At 50.7% G+C, this 12,902-nt stretch overlaps 1 protein-coding gene across 5 annotated transcripts in view; it reads right to left on the bottom strand.

Moving 5' to 3' along the window:
- Window positions 1–12,902, bottom strand: part of LOC110591142 (core histone macro-H2A.1) — an 81,632-nt gene that overhangs the window by 11,024 nt on the left and 57,706 nt on the right. For 3 of the 5 annotated variants that reach the window (XM_044917169.1, XM_044917170.1, XM_044917171.1), the window contains exon 6: window positions 5,629–5,728. In XM_044917169.1, coding sequence (XP_044773104.1) covers window positions 5,629–5,728 — 100 coding nt within the window. Of the gene's footprint in view, window positions 1–3,815; window positions 3,907–5,628; window positions 5,729–12,902 lie in introns of all 5 variants that reach the window. The other 2 variants (XM_044917173.1, XM_044917172.1) reach the window with 1 other exon arrangement.

A 12,902-nucleotide genomic window follows, 5' to 3' on the forward strand; every position in this document is an offset into this window, starting at 1 on the left:
GCCAAAATGGAGTCTCAGTCTTCCTTAAGCTCTGATTCATCAGTTTTGCACATTTTAAAGTACTTTTCCTCACAAGAGGATAAAATACTCCCCTTAAGATTCACCGTTTATCTTGGAAAATTCTAAGCTGCACTTGGCACATTGCGGTATGTGTCAGGGCGCATCGGAGTGCACCGGCCCAGATTCTCTTTGGGTTATTCACGCTTTCGTGACTAGGTCCATTTATCGTAGAGGAACCTGGCAGACTGGCTCTGGAGGAGCGAACTAACCCCAGGAAGTATCGGGAGGGAAGCACACACAGCCTGGGCACGGTCACCCATCAGCATCAGGGTGAATGGCAGGCACTGACTGGCAGCAAGTCTGGGGTGTGTGAATGCACATGACCAGCAGGCCGTCACCCATGGGGAGCCCTCAGATGTCTGGGAGGAGGCCCGGCTTTTTGGGGAGAGATTAGTGTGGGATGCTTTGGGAGGGAGCCAGCATCCCTCATTAGCCGAGACTCTCTACCCTCACGCCTTCGCCTGTCTTGGAAAGCAGTCACGGACGCTTTAAATGGCACAGGAATCAGGAGGGGAAAATACGTCCGCTCCAGAGACTTCTAAGCACTGTGGCATCTGCTGCACATTCCTGACAAAGACCAGCATCACAGAGGGTGGCTGAATGGGCGTGAGGGAGCAGGGTCGGGCCCCATGGCCACCTCCATGCTGCAGGAAGTGCAGACTTGAAGGATACGACCCAGGCGAGTGAGGCCCAATTACAGGTTCACTCGGAAGATCATGCAACTAAGAAAAATGAACCTTTAAGTCTGAATCTGCTGGGTCCCAAACACTGCTACCCACCACACCTGGCCTTCCCTGCTGACCGGTTCTCAAGCTCAAGGGAGGGAAACAAGTCTGCTCTACGAGGAGCTATGTTAGGTCTGCATTCTCTACCAGACATGCTCTTTGGGGGCAAACTGAGAAATTTGGAAGGCAAAATAAAATCAGTACTGTATTAATACTGCCAACTCCTTTCTAAAGCATACGGTATTAAGAAAATGGGCTGATGTAGCATTAAAGGTGTTTCATCTTAGGAAGAGTGTTTACTTTAAAATTTTTACTTGTAATTAAATCTTGCTTTAATTAGAAGTGAAACTTGCAAGTTAAAATACACTCAATGCATTTCCCAACTTAAAAATTGAACCCTAGGTTGCAGGCAATCACCGCGATCAGGACGGGACCCCTACACACACATATGTATGCACATGTTCATGTAGACACACGTGTACTTTGTAACAAGAAACAGGCCCATTTCAACTGTATTGTCAACACTCATCATGGAAGACTCTTGCTTTTTAGGCTCCACTTCAGGGTTAATCGTAAAGCAATTGGCTTCTTTGCCCCCAAGCATAAACATGTGTTACTCCCATGAGAACAAGAACATTATTTCATGCTTAGAAAGCAGGCATAAGTATCAGTGTTCAAAACAGCCTAAGCGAAAATTTAGGCTTGGACAAATGTCAGGCTAAGCCTGTGGTCTATTTCACTGTTAGAAAGAACTGTGATGGGTAAGAGTTAATCACGGGGCTAAGCATTCCTGCACTGGCATTCCTTCTTCCAGCAGTCTCGGGTCTCAGGAATTTCACACCCAGTGGGAGAAATGTCCTAGCTTCCTCTTTTCCCCTCTCACACATCCAAGTGGGAGCTAGCACCAATTGAGACCACGGAGGAATCTGGTTTGTCATTGTTTTGGAAAATGTAAAAGATAGGTGGGTTCAGTACTAGTCTGGACTGGTTCACTGAGAAAAAGCACTGAGGTGAGCTTTGGAAGACCTGGGTTCCGGCACAGTCATTTGGGGTCCTCCTCGGCCAGTAAAGCTGTCTGGACCGGCTGAGGTTCCTTTCCAGCTGTGACAGCGTCTGCGAGTGATGTGACACGTGACCTTGGGCAAGCTCTCGGAGCCAGGTGACGGCCAGGTCACCGAGGCTAATCATGCCTCCCCTGTACATCTCAGTGGGGCGGGAGGGCGGGTGGGGAGGGGAGGGCAAGCACATCACAGGGCAAAGGATTAGCACTGTCACGATTCAGAGGAGACCAGTTGTGATTGTGGTTCTGGAAGGACTATGTCGTTACCCCAAAACTGGCTCCTGCCCCCATCTCAAAGCCTCCAGTTCTACCCCCGGGCACCTCGAATCCTGCTGAACACACACCTTCCCCAGTAAAGAAAGTCCCTTTCCCTTCTGCTTGGGCCTAGGGGAGATACTTTTGCCCTGGGAGCTTGCTCATTTCCATTTCATCCCAAGTCCTGGATGGCAGGGTGAACCCAGGCCTTAGTCACTCCTGGCAGAAAGATAAGCCCTTTGCTGTTCTGTTTATTTTCCTCCAAATAAGTACTTCCCTCCCATCAAGTTTTCATTTGGTTAAGAAAGGGAGTATCTTTCTCTTAAGCTGCCTGACTTAGGAGCTCTTAAACTCCTCCAAGATCTTGTGAAAGTGGAGTTTATTTTAATTGCCTACAGCCTGATTTCATTTTGGCCAGGACGCCTTAGCGAGTCCCAACTTCCCGGCCAGTGTGTCTTTTCCATCCACGTCCGAGATCCAAAATGCCCAGGAGAGCAATCAGCCCAAATCGCGGTGGCTAGGGCGGACTGGGAACGGCAGGCTTTGCCAGTGACACTAAACAGAGCCGGACAGATGGCTACACTGTTTGTGCTTCCAGTGTCTGGGACACTCAGGAAAATCCCGGGAGCCTCAGCCTCCAGGCTGACTTCACTTTTGCCCTTTATTAGAAAGGGCACTGCGTTAGGACGTGGTGTTCAAATCTACAGCCAGAGTGCTGCTCTCGGGACAGGCACAATCCTGTCCCGAGGTAAAATCCTAGATGCACGTGAGGGTGAGACCAGGCAGGAAGTACCCATCATGGGGCAGGCACAAAACAAGGTGCTTTGCTTATAAGAACGTCATTCTCATCATGATCACTCTTTCATCGATAGGGAAACCGAGGCACTGAGGAGTTAAGTTACTCGTCCAGCCCTCATAACTGGTAAACGGCAAGGCTGGGATTCAAGCCCCTGCCACCTAGCTCTAACCCTGTGCCTTTTTGCCAAAACATCCGGACCGGTCCCCTGGTCACAGAAGCCCGGCAGCGTATTCTTCAAGCAGGCGCTCCCTGCCATTCATGCAGCAAGTCTGCCCTGTGTCTCCCCCACCCCACGCTCCGCTGGTGAGCGCCGCAAGCCAAGTGAACAGGAAGGGGCCTTCTGGGTCTAGGATCGTCTAGGGATCCCACACCAGAATGAGATGACTTCTGTGCAGCTAAGGTCTGAGAAGCCCAGTGTGTTCTCAGCGTGCCCCTGAGGCTTTAAGGCCCTTTTTGGGGGAGGGGGCTTTGGGACCCGGAGGGGGGGGGGGGGGGGGGGGGCGGGGGAGCAGAGACCTGTGCCCGGGCATCCCTGTGTGCCTGGTCCACAGACAGCACCGAGGTGGTCTTGGAAGCCACTCGGCCCACCTGGCTGCATCCCCCTCGCAGCTGAAATCGAGGGTGAACCCAGTCTCCAACAAAGCCGTGCCTCGTGAAGCAAATGCCGAAATGACGTTGCCGAACCAGTTTCCAAACCAGAAGTGTGCCCCACCTGGGAGCTGCGTGATGCACCCTGGCTGACAGCTAGCTGTGGTTTCTCGTGTTCACAGCCCAGGGACGGGAGGCCTTGGGAAGGTCAGGACAGCTGGAAGTGTGAAATGAATGCAGCCCTGCATAGCTGTCAAAGGATCAAGCTGTCTGCGGCGGCCGACTGACCATGCACACACACACTCGGCAGCACCCGGCTAGGCATTACCTACTTCACCACCGGTGTAGAAGTCAGTGTTTGTCGGGTGAACGACAGCATCACTGTCGATCGAGGCAATGTCAGCCTGTACAACTTGCAACTATAACAGGTAAACAAATGTGTATCAACCGTGTTGGCCCGAGACCCACGCACAGGCACATTTACTAATGCCCAACGGCAGGGCTGGCCTACCTGGTCGATTCCAACATACGAGCCCAAGGGGCAATCAGTCCACGAAGTGTGCGCACATGTGGATGGGGGTGAGGAGGAGGAGGAGGAGGAGGAATATCAAATGTGACATGTTTAAATTAAACATTTGAATGACATGTCCAAAAAAAGAGAAACACACACATGAGATCATTTCCAAAGATTAAAAGAAATAACAAAACAACGAATGCCCCATTTCACTTCGCAAAAGCCTACAAAACTGGTACCCCGCTGAGAAGACTACTAAAAACATGGCATCTGTTTTAAAAAAAATGTGGACTATCAGGCCAACCACAACGACAAGTTTCTCCATTTTGTCGGCCGCAGCTTTCAGAGCTGCAGTTTTAGTCTTGGGACACGCATCGTTTTGTCTGTCTTCGAGGGACATCTCTTGAAAACCAAGAAAACAGTATGTGTGCATAGAGAACTGCCTTTATCGTCCCCTTCAACATGTAAAAATATTTTTCCAGGTCTGCCATTTATTCGAGTCGATCTTATTTTCATGTATTTTACATATAAAATGTACTTTGGATACGATCCCTGCTTTTTCTAGCTTGTGGCCTTTTTTTTTTTTTTTTAAAGAAAACATCTGTATAAAGAAAGTATATGGGTGGAAAATGAGTTCGGGCAGGGCATTCTTGAGTCCCTGTTCCCTTGTTTCCAGCCCACAATTCTACCAAATTTGTGAGGGTTGGGCCCAGGCTCTAGAATGAGCATCTCTGCCAGTAAGAGATGCTGCCACCTGACAAAGGTAGCCAAAGGTGGGAACGAAAGGCTTTCAAAACATACCTAGGTCAGCATCAGGCAGGAGGCTGCCCCAGTGGGCATCTGCTCATCTGCTGCCCCTGGCAAGGCTCACAGCTAAGAGGACAGGAGGCTTCACTGAGCCCCTGAGCTGACAGTTCCTCTGTGCAAACATCAAGCCACAGACTGGGACACCTGAGGGGTACCTCTTCGCTTGCCCTGAGCCGTGGAGACACCAGGGCTCTGGGGCAGAGTTTTCCTCTGTAGGAACTCACTCAGAAAGAGATGTTGCCCTTCTGTTTAGTATCATCCTCTAATAATCAAATAATTCATAAAGTAGGCATACAGTCATATACTGTTTTTGGTCGTAGAAAATACTGAGTAGGTGGTAAATTTGGGGGAAACCAATTTGCTGGTGGATTCAGGACGATATACTGATGCAGTTTAATTGTCTTTTCCTTTTCAAGTGCGTTCAAGCTTTGTCATTTCTAATTAAGGCTTAAATGGAGAAACTATCATTTTGTAGCAACCTGAGATTTTTCAGTTCTAAAAAAAAAAAAACAAACACATTTTTTAAAAATCCCTCCCAAGTAACCAGCAGTCAGTATGATCACTATGGAAGAGAATTTAGATGGCAATATATTGACAATCAAGGGGAAAGTAGCCAATTGCACTTAATGAAACGTCATCAGACATTTCCATTTGAAATAGCTCAGAGTGAGTAAACATTCAGGGTTTACCCTCAAATGTCCATCTCGGATTTGGAAATTTGGCTTGCCCACCTGAAGTTTGAGAAGATGAGGAGCCTAAATTCTGGGTTCCATAACTTATCATCTGACAGCTGGCGGTGCCAAACCCCATCCCCAATTACCTAGGTCATCTTTAAGGTCAATGTCAGCATTGGTAGGATTGATTATGGCCTCCACCTCAAAGCCGGCTAAATTACTGATTTCACTGTGAATAAGGTTCAGCTGAAAAGAAAAGCATGAGGTGGGAAATAACAGGACAGCCGGGAAGTCACAGAGAAGTGTGCCTTGGGATACAGATGAAGGGCAGTGGACACTCCAGGTGCACTGGGCACACAGGGGAATGGGGAGTCGCTGGCTAAAACGAATCCGTCTCAAACAAGACTCGAGTGCTGCTCAGGATGCTGGAAGGAAGCAAGCTAGGCTGAGGGTCCAGGACCTGCTGGGTGAGGCTTGGAGCAAAAGGGAGGCGTAAGCCATGTGGACCAGCGGGTCCACTCCCCTTTGAAGAAACGAAGTACAGCTGCTAGCGGGACCCAGAATCAGAGTACTCACTGCTGGGGTGGGGGCGGTATATGTGACCTCCTCTTCGAGCCCCGGGATGGTACACAAGTCCTAGCTCGTCTGGGAAAGCCCTAGCAGCTCTGCTGTTGTCCTCCAAGGGGCCATGGGTCTTTAAGGCTGTTCCCCTCACCCTGACTCCTGGCTGGCTGGCTCCGCTGCCCTGCGCAGAGGGGGCCAAGAGCGAGGTGGTCTGTTGCTTAGGAACATCTAATTTTGCATGCCTATTAGTCATGTGATGCTGAAGTTCTGGTGAGAGCCAGGGAGAGAAAGAGCAGCTCTCGAGTGAGTGTTACACTTTGTTGGGGCCCCACTGGGTCGAGGATTTCCCCCAGTTCCATGAGCACGAAACCAACTGGCTCTTTCTGGAGAGCCACCGAATGTGCTCCCTCCTCACAGTTCTCCCACTGCTATGGCAACCCTCTGGCTGAGAGGAGCCCTGAATTCTAGATTCAGCTGTCAGAGGGGTAAGAAGAATTAGCCGGCCCAGGACTACCGTCCCGGGTCCTACCCTTTCCCTTCCTATTCTTAGGTACAAATGCCTGCAGCAAAGTGCTCGCGCTCTCGCGCTTGTGCGCTCTCAGTGAAGATGCTTATCCTTCAGTGACATGAATTCCTCACAGCTGCAGCAAAGAGCAATGCCCAAGCAGACCCCAGAGGAGCTGGTGCCCGGGACCAACTGCGACGGAGGCTGGAAGAGTGGCCCGCAGCTGCAGGGCCCAGCAGGGCAGGAGCCTTTGTCCAGGCGCGCGCTCAGACGAGAGGGCCGTGTGCAGACACTTGGCAGGGAGGCCCTTGGCAACTTGGCTCCAAGGCACTGAATTTCTGGGGCAAAATGTTTTGTTGAAAACAAAACCAAACAGAAAACCTGACACTCTATGAGCACCAGAAATATAAACCCACATTTCTCATTCCCAGAAGCACTCAGGAGATTCTCAAAAAAATGGACCCGCTTAAACCAAAACTCATCCTCTGAGCAAGCACGTGGGGAAATGAATCTGGTCATACGCTGGGCTGGGGAAAGACTCAGCCAGGCCCTGCCACAGGGCAGTGGGCTCCATTTCTAGTTAGAGCTGGAAGGTGGGAGAGGAAGAAGTTTTCTCCACGGGGACTTCCTGGGGTCTGGTTCCCAGCACTGCAGGGTGGTTTAGGGGCCACCAACATCCCCGAAGCTGGAGGAAGCCCACTGGGGGGACCCCACACAGTGGGGCTGCTGGCACTACAGACTCTGGGGCTGGGATAGAGGCAGAGAAGAGACCAGCATCAGGGCGAGGGCGCTAAGTGCTGCATTCAGGGAGAAGGGGTGTGGTTGGGCACAGACTGAAGGGGGAGGGGCGCTCCAGGAAGGCAAAGGAACGGTCAGGATTCAGGACAAGGTAAAGGGTTTGACTATGCTATCATGTAAGTATTGCATCTTTGCATCTAACTTTAAGCAAATGCTATTTATAAAAACTCAAATTAAGCTAATACTCCCTGCCTCCCCCCGCAAAAAACCCACCCCAAAACCCTACACTGTGAAGTAGCAGGAGGTTGTTGAGGGAGGAAGGGAAAGGAAAAAAAAAGGGAAAGCAACACTTGACTTGGTGTGGTATGGATTAGTATATTTTTAAGGGATCTATGAGTTTCCTTTCTTGTTTGTTTAAAAATATACATGTTCAAATCCCTAAAATTCACACTATTTTTTCCCCCAACAGTATAGATGCTTCTGAACTTATATTTGCAAGTGCCTCATTGGAAAACCAGCTATTTCTATGGGCTTTGATTCAGCGAGCAGAGAAGACCCCAGAAGACAGTCTCTGACTCTGCCTGGGGAATGGGATCTCTGGAGAAACTGTGGGGGGGTGGGCGGGGAGCTTCATGGCTTTGCTGAAGTGAGGGAGTGGTTGCAAACAGAACAAGTTCCTTGGAGAATTCCCAGTTCCCTCTGGACTCCTCACCTTCCCGACAAGAGGTGCCCCACTCTTGGAAGCCCAGAACACTGCACCTTGGGGGGCCACTACCACCAGCCAGGAGAACTCCCGGCTAACCAAATACTGTCTCACTCTCCCCCACATCTTACTCTTGCTTTTCCACCCATGTTCGCTGTGCACCAGGCTCAGCACAAGTCCTCAGGCTGAGGGCCTGAGCCGCAGAACAGTTTTGCTGCGGTCAAATACATCGAAATATTTTTTAAAAACCACCTCTGGACTATAAAGCATGTGTTTGGGTGGGGGGATTACTATGTGTGTATGTCCGGGAGAGGAATGGGTGGGGAGGGCAAGAGGACAAACTGCTGCAGGCACTTTGGAGAGACACATGGGTAACCAGCTTGGCTTGGGCAGGCAGGCCAGTGGACAGAAGCCAACAGTGAAACGGCCAAGAACGAAGGCCATAGCTCCCCCTGCACAGGAGAAGAAACCCCGTGAGCATGACATACAAATAGGCCATGTGCGCAGAGGTCTGACAAGGATCCTGCGGTCCTGTGGCTACACACAAACCGGCCTGGTAGGACCAGGAAAGATGGCCAGTCCTAGGAAGTCCCAGCCACTCCTCCCCCAGGGACCACGTGGCTGTCTGCAGCGAAGGATAGAGCAGGGGACCTGGGGAGCAAGATTTCCGGGCTCTGTGCATATTCTCATATTGAATCTGATTCTCTGGGAGGCGTGGGGCGGGGGGGCGGGGGCAGGCGCGGTGTCACTGATGATTTCAGAATTTGAATTTGAATAAGGTCACTACTCCTTTGTCTTATCATCGGAAATGACAGAAAACGAAGTTTTAAATCCCAGTATGGGGAATTTAAAATATCTGAAGATTGCTGGCCACTGTTGAGAGTGACCAAGGGGGACTGCCAATTACAGAGCAGAAGGGGGTCCTACGTGGCTATGGAACTGGAAGCAGGGGACTTAGCCAAGTGTCCTGCAAGACCCCTCCACTTCTGGGCCCGGATTAATCTCAGCTACAGCCAGTGTCTCTGTCTATTATGCCCCACATTTTCCCTCTAGTGGTTACGTCCATGTCAGCCCTTGTTCTCTACTCATGAGTGAACTCATTACTAGAAGCTCCTGGAAGGCGGAGCGTGGGCTGTCTCTTAGCCCTGAGCGCCACACGATGCCTGAGGTGGTGCTCAGGTTGCTACAGGCACACAAACAGAGCTGGACTTGAATGTCAAACATCCCAACAACTCTGAGGTGAAATGAACATCTCCCTTCTCTTAAAGTAGGGCTAACGGAAATGCCAGAGCTCAGGACCTGGGCCCTTGGCCTGGCTTAGACCTGAGGTGGCTCAGGGAAAACCCGGCCTCCTGGAAGGCGGGCCCCCACCACTCCTGGCAGGTCGGGAGGCAGCTTGCCAGTGAGAGGGAAGGAGCTGTGGTTTGGAACTACTAGACGGACTGTGTATGGGCTGTGCCTTGACATGACCCACTTGGCTACAGGAATCCTATTTTTTTTATATATATTGTTAAAAACTCAATTTTAGGAAATAAAAGTATTTGATAAACAGTAGCTGAGTGACATGTTGGATCTAGCCTGTAATTGTCCAATTTTGGTGTCTCTCATGTCCTCATGATGGACAAGGAAGGGAGAAGACTGACCAGCTGTATTTCCTTGTGCTAGCCCTATAAAATGTCACTCTCTTCCTGTCCCCAAAGTCCACTTCTACCAAGGTAGACAGAAAGGGTGAGATGTTCCATAAAACTGTTTGTAGCCCCTGATGGCGAACCAGGTTTTCTCTGCAGCCCATGCCTGCCCAGCCTCCGGGATGAAGGGGCTCCTTTATCTGTGCCCTGCTGCCCACCCTGCACACATCCCCAGCTTCAATTCTCCCAAAGGCCTCAGGTCTGATGGTGGCATCTGATGGGAAAGACAAGGACAGAGGTGGGCACTGTTGGAGGCCCAGGAGCTGAGCCAGCACTGTTCATGCGTCTCAGACACCAATCGTCAGCCGTAGGGTAGAAAGAGGGCATCGACCCTTCCCTCCTCACTGCTGCTTTAATCACTCCCTCTCTCCTTACAGTGCTGCAGCCCCTGGGAGTCAGGTGTGTGTGTCTGTGAGGGAGAAAACCCACGGTACCCCACCCCTGCCTTCCGTGGCCTACAAGCTGCAGCTCAGATCCTGACAGTCTGGGGATGTGGGGACTCACTCACAGCCTTCTCATGCTGCCTTCCCTACTCCTTCAAATAATACTGACCCTACCCAGAAAGCCTGAAATCATTTACTGCCACTGACCCAGATTTATAGAAGTACACATTGGAAGAATCAGGTTTTTAAATCTCTGAAAGGAAGCTGTGAATCTCTGTTGAACCACAAAGCAAAAACATTTGGTGGATTCAGATTCACAGCACTGTCTGCTTTTTGAAAACAATTCAACAATGTGTGTGAACACTGAGTAAAAGCAGAGTCATGAGGACGATTATTACTCCTGAGACTTGATCATCAACAATAATGAAATCCCAGACTCCTCAGCCCTGGGCCGGCTTCTCCTGCGAGTAGCTTAGCAACCAGGCCTGGCAGGGCCGTGCAGGGCACCTTTCTCCACCGTCGCTTGCTTGCAAGATTCAAGCATCGGTTTCACGGTCACAGATGGGAAAACCAGATTCAGAGAATACGGGTACTATCCAGTCTTCCTTCTCAGGTACGTTTTTTAGGACATTTCCAAAAATCTAAGTCAAAACTATTGTCTGTAAGAATGACATTTTAAAATGTGCTTTGCGGGAAAAGTCACGTCAGTGTTAGGACTCTTGCCCTTTTTGCATTATATGCCATGACTTTCACCCCACGGTAATAGCCCATCAAGGGCCAGAAAGTACTGCGTGCAAGTAATGCTCCCGAAGAACAACACTTGCTGCATGTCACCCCTCAGGGGCCCAGGGATCCTGGAAAGGCTGCTGACACACTGCTTTCTGATGCTGGGGCCCCGGCTGACCTGAAGGGAGATATGGTTTCCCCTGCTCAAGGGCATGTGCGGTCCCGGATTTGGGGCTACATCGTCCTGGATGTGCGAACCTCGGGTCATTAATCTGGAAGCACACATAATGCAGAGCGCAACCGCGCGGAAGCTCAGTGCCTGTTCTCCCGGATGACATCTAACTGGGTGACATGGGAAAGCAGGTGGCTGGTCTGGGTCTGCACTCAGCTCCCTGACAGCTGGCCATTTTACCCCGGGTTCAGCTCAACACGTCCTTCCAGAAGCTCCCTTCCAAAGCCAGGACCTCAGTAATGGGCACATGAGTTTCTCTGTCAAGTCTACTTCTTCCGTGTTCCTGTTTCTTGAAGAACGCTAAATGATGCTCCTGTAGGTTATGATAGAGTATCGATACTTCTCTAGAGCTTTCTGGTCTCCCCATCCCTGAATGGAGTCCCATCAGAACTGGCTGGTTTGTACTTTCTGGGGCTGTTGTCCCTGTGGCAGCCGGACCTGAGACCAGGTGCACCCCACGTGGCGGGGAAGAGGGTGCTGCTCGGTTGCAGAGGAACTGGCCCGCTGTGTACGGCCTGTGCCACCTCCCCTCCAGGGCTCCCATGCAGCAGAGCCCGGACAAGACCCCAGGCTCAAGATCAACGAGGGCATCCGTCTGCACGTGGACATCGGTGTGGCTGAGTGCGGCTACTCTGAAAATACCTGACTTCGGCCAGTAAGGGGGTGTGAGGCGTTCGGAGAGGAGGCTGGCTTTGGGGTGGTCGGCAGGGGGTAGCAAGAACCACACAGGGAAGGGAGAGGCCAGGGTCAGGGCAGGGAAGTGCTGAGGGACGGTGGGGACAGCGGGAGGGACTGAACTGCTCCACCTGCTCGGCAGGCTTGCGAGCCGGGCGGGTGGTCTGCACCGGGGATCTAAAGCACACCGGAGCCGCTCCTGAGCAGCACGGGGGTTCACACTTGAGTTCACACCACAGCAACTGGGACGACGGTTCACCTTAACGTCCGATATATGACCCAAAGGACATGTTAAAGGGTGTGAAAGTAGACCCAGGTGGTTGCCTTCACTGCTGAGTTGACATCTTTTTTAATAAATCAAAAATACCTTCAACGAAAACTTTCAAAACCCCAGACCTTAAGATGACAAGCGCTGATTTTTTTTTCCTTTGAAAAATGCATACAAAATACAGATAATGGTTATAAAATGTCAGCTGCGATGGTGATTTGCTGGAACACAGGGTCCACCAGAGGAATTGCATCATGAGAGCCTGAGTGCAATCAGGACAGGAAGGAGGGGGAAGGGGAAAAGGAGCGTTTGCAAGGCAGGAGCAGGAGGGCTGTGTCACTTGAGATGCAAAAGAAAATTGACAGTGAGGTTGTAAAAATGATGCAGCTTCAGAACCAAGTTGTTTAGGAACAAAGCAATTTACACAGAAGGTCAAATTCATGCCTTTCATTTTCTTTCATGGAGGATTAAAAAATTAAGAGAAGTGGAATTCCCTCTCTCTCCAAACCCCCCCCCCTTTTTTTTTGGTGTCAATAGGGAAATATTAATTAACTCTCACTCTCAGGTCTTAAAAGCCTTTGCATCATTTTTATTTTGAACAAAAGTGAATCATCTTTTACAAAACCATGGCGTCCTGGCAAAGCTGCATCACTGGGATGGCTGAAAATACAGTGCCCACGGTTAAAACAAACAAAAGATTGGCTTGAGGAGTCGAGAGGTGGCTCAGTGTACCCGTTACCTAAGGACGTCTAGAAACAATCCCGCCCCCGATCAGAGGCTCTGCCTGCAGGGCCCACCGCAGCGAGCGGGCTGCCTGCTAGACCTTTCCTTTTCCGAGACCCAGCTTTGACTTCGGGCTGTTTTTCTGGCTGGGGCTACCTGATGACCCGTTGGTCCCACATTAGCAGCTCCTTCCGCAGACCAACCCCAGGCTGTCC

The sequence above is a fragment of the Neomonachus schauinslandi genome, chromosome 7 (assembly GCF_002201575.2).
Source record: "Neomonachus schauinslandi chromosome 7, ASM220157v2, whole genome shotgun sequence".
Taxonomy (NCBI): domain Eukaryota; kingdom Metazoa; phylum Chordata; class Mammalia; order Carnivora; family Phocidae; genus Neomonachus; species Neomonachus schauinslandi.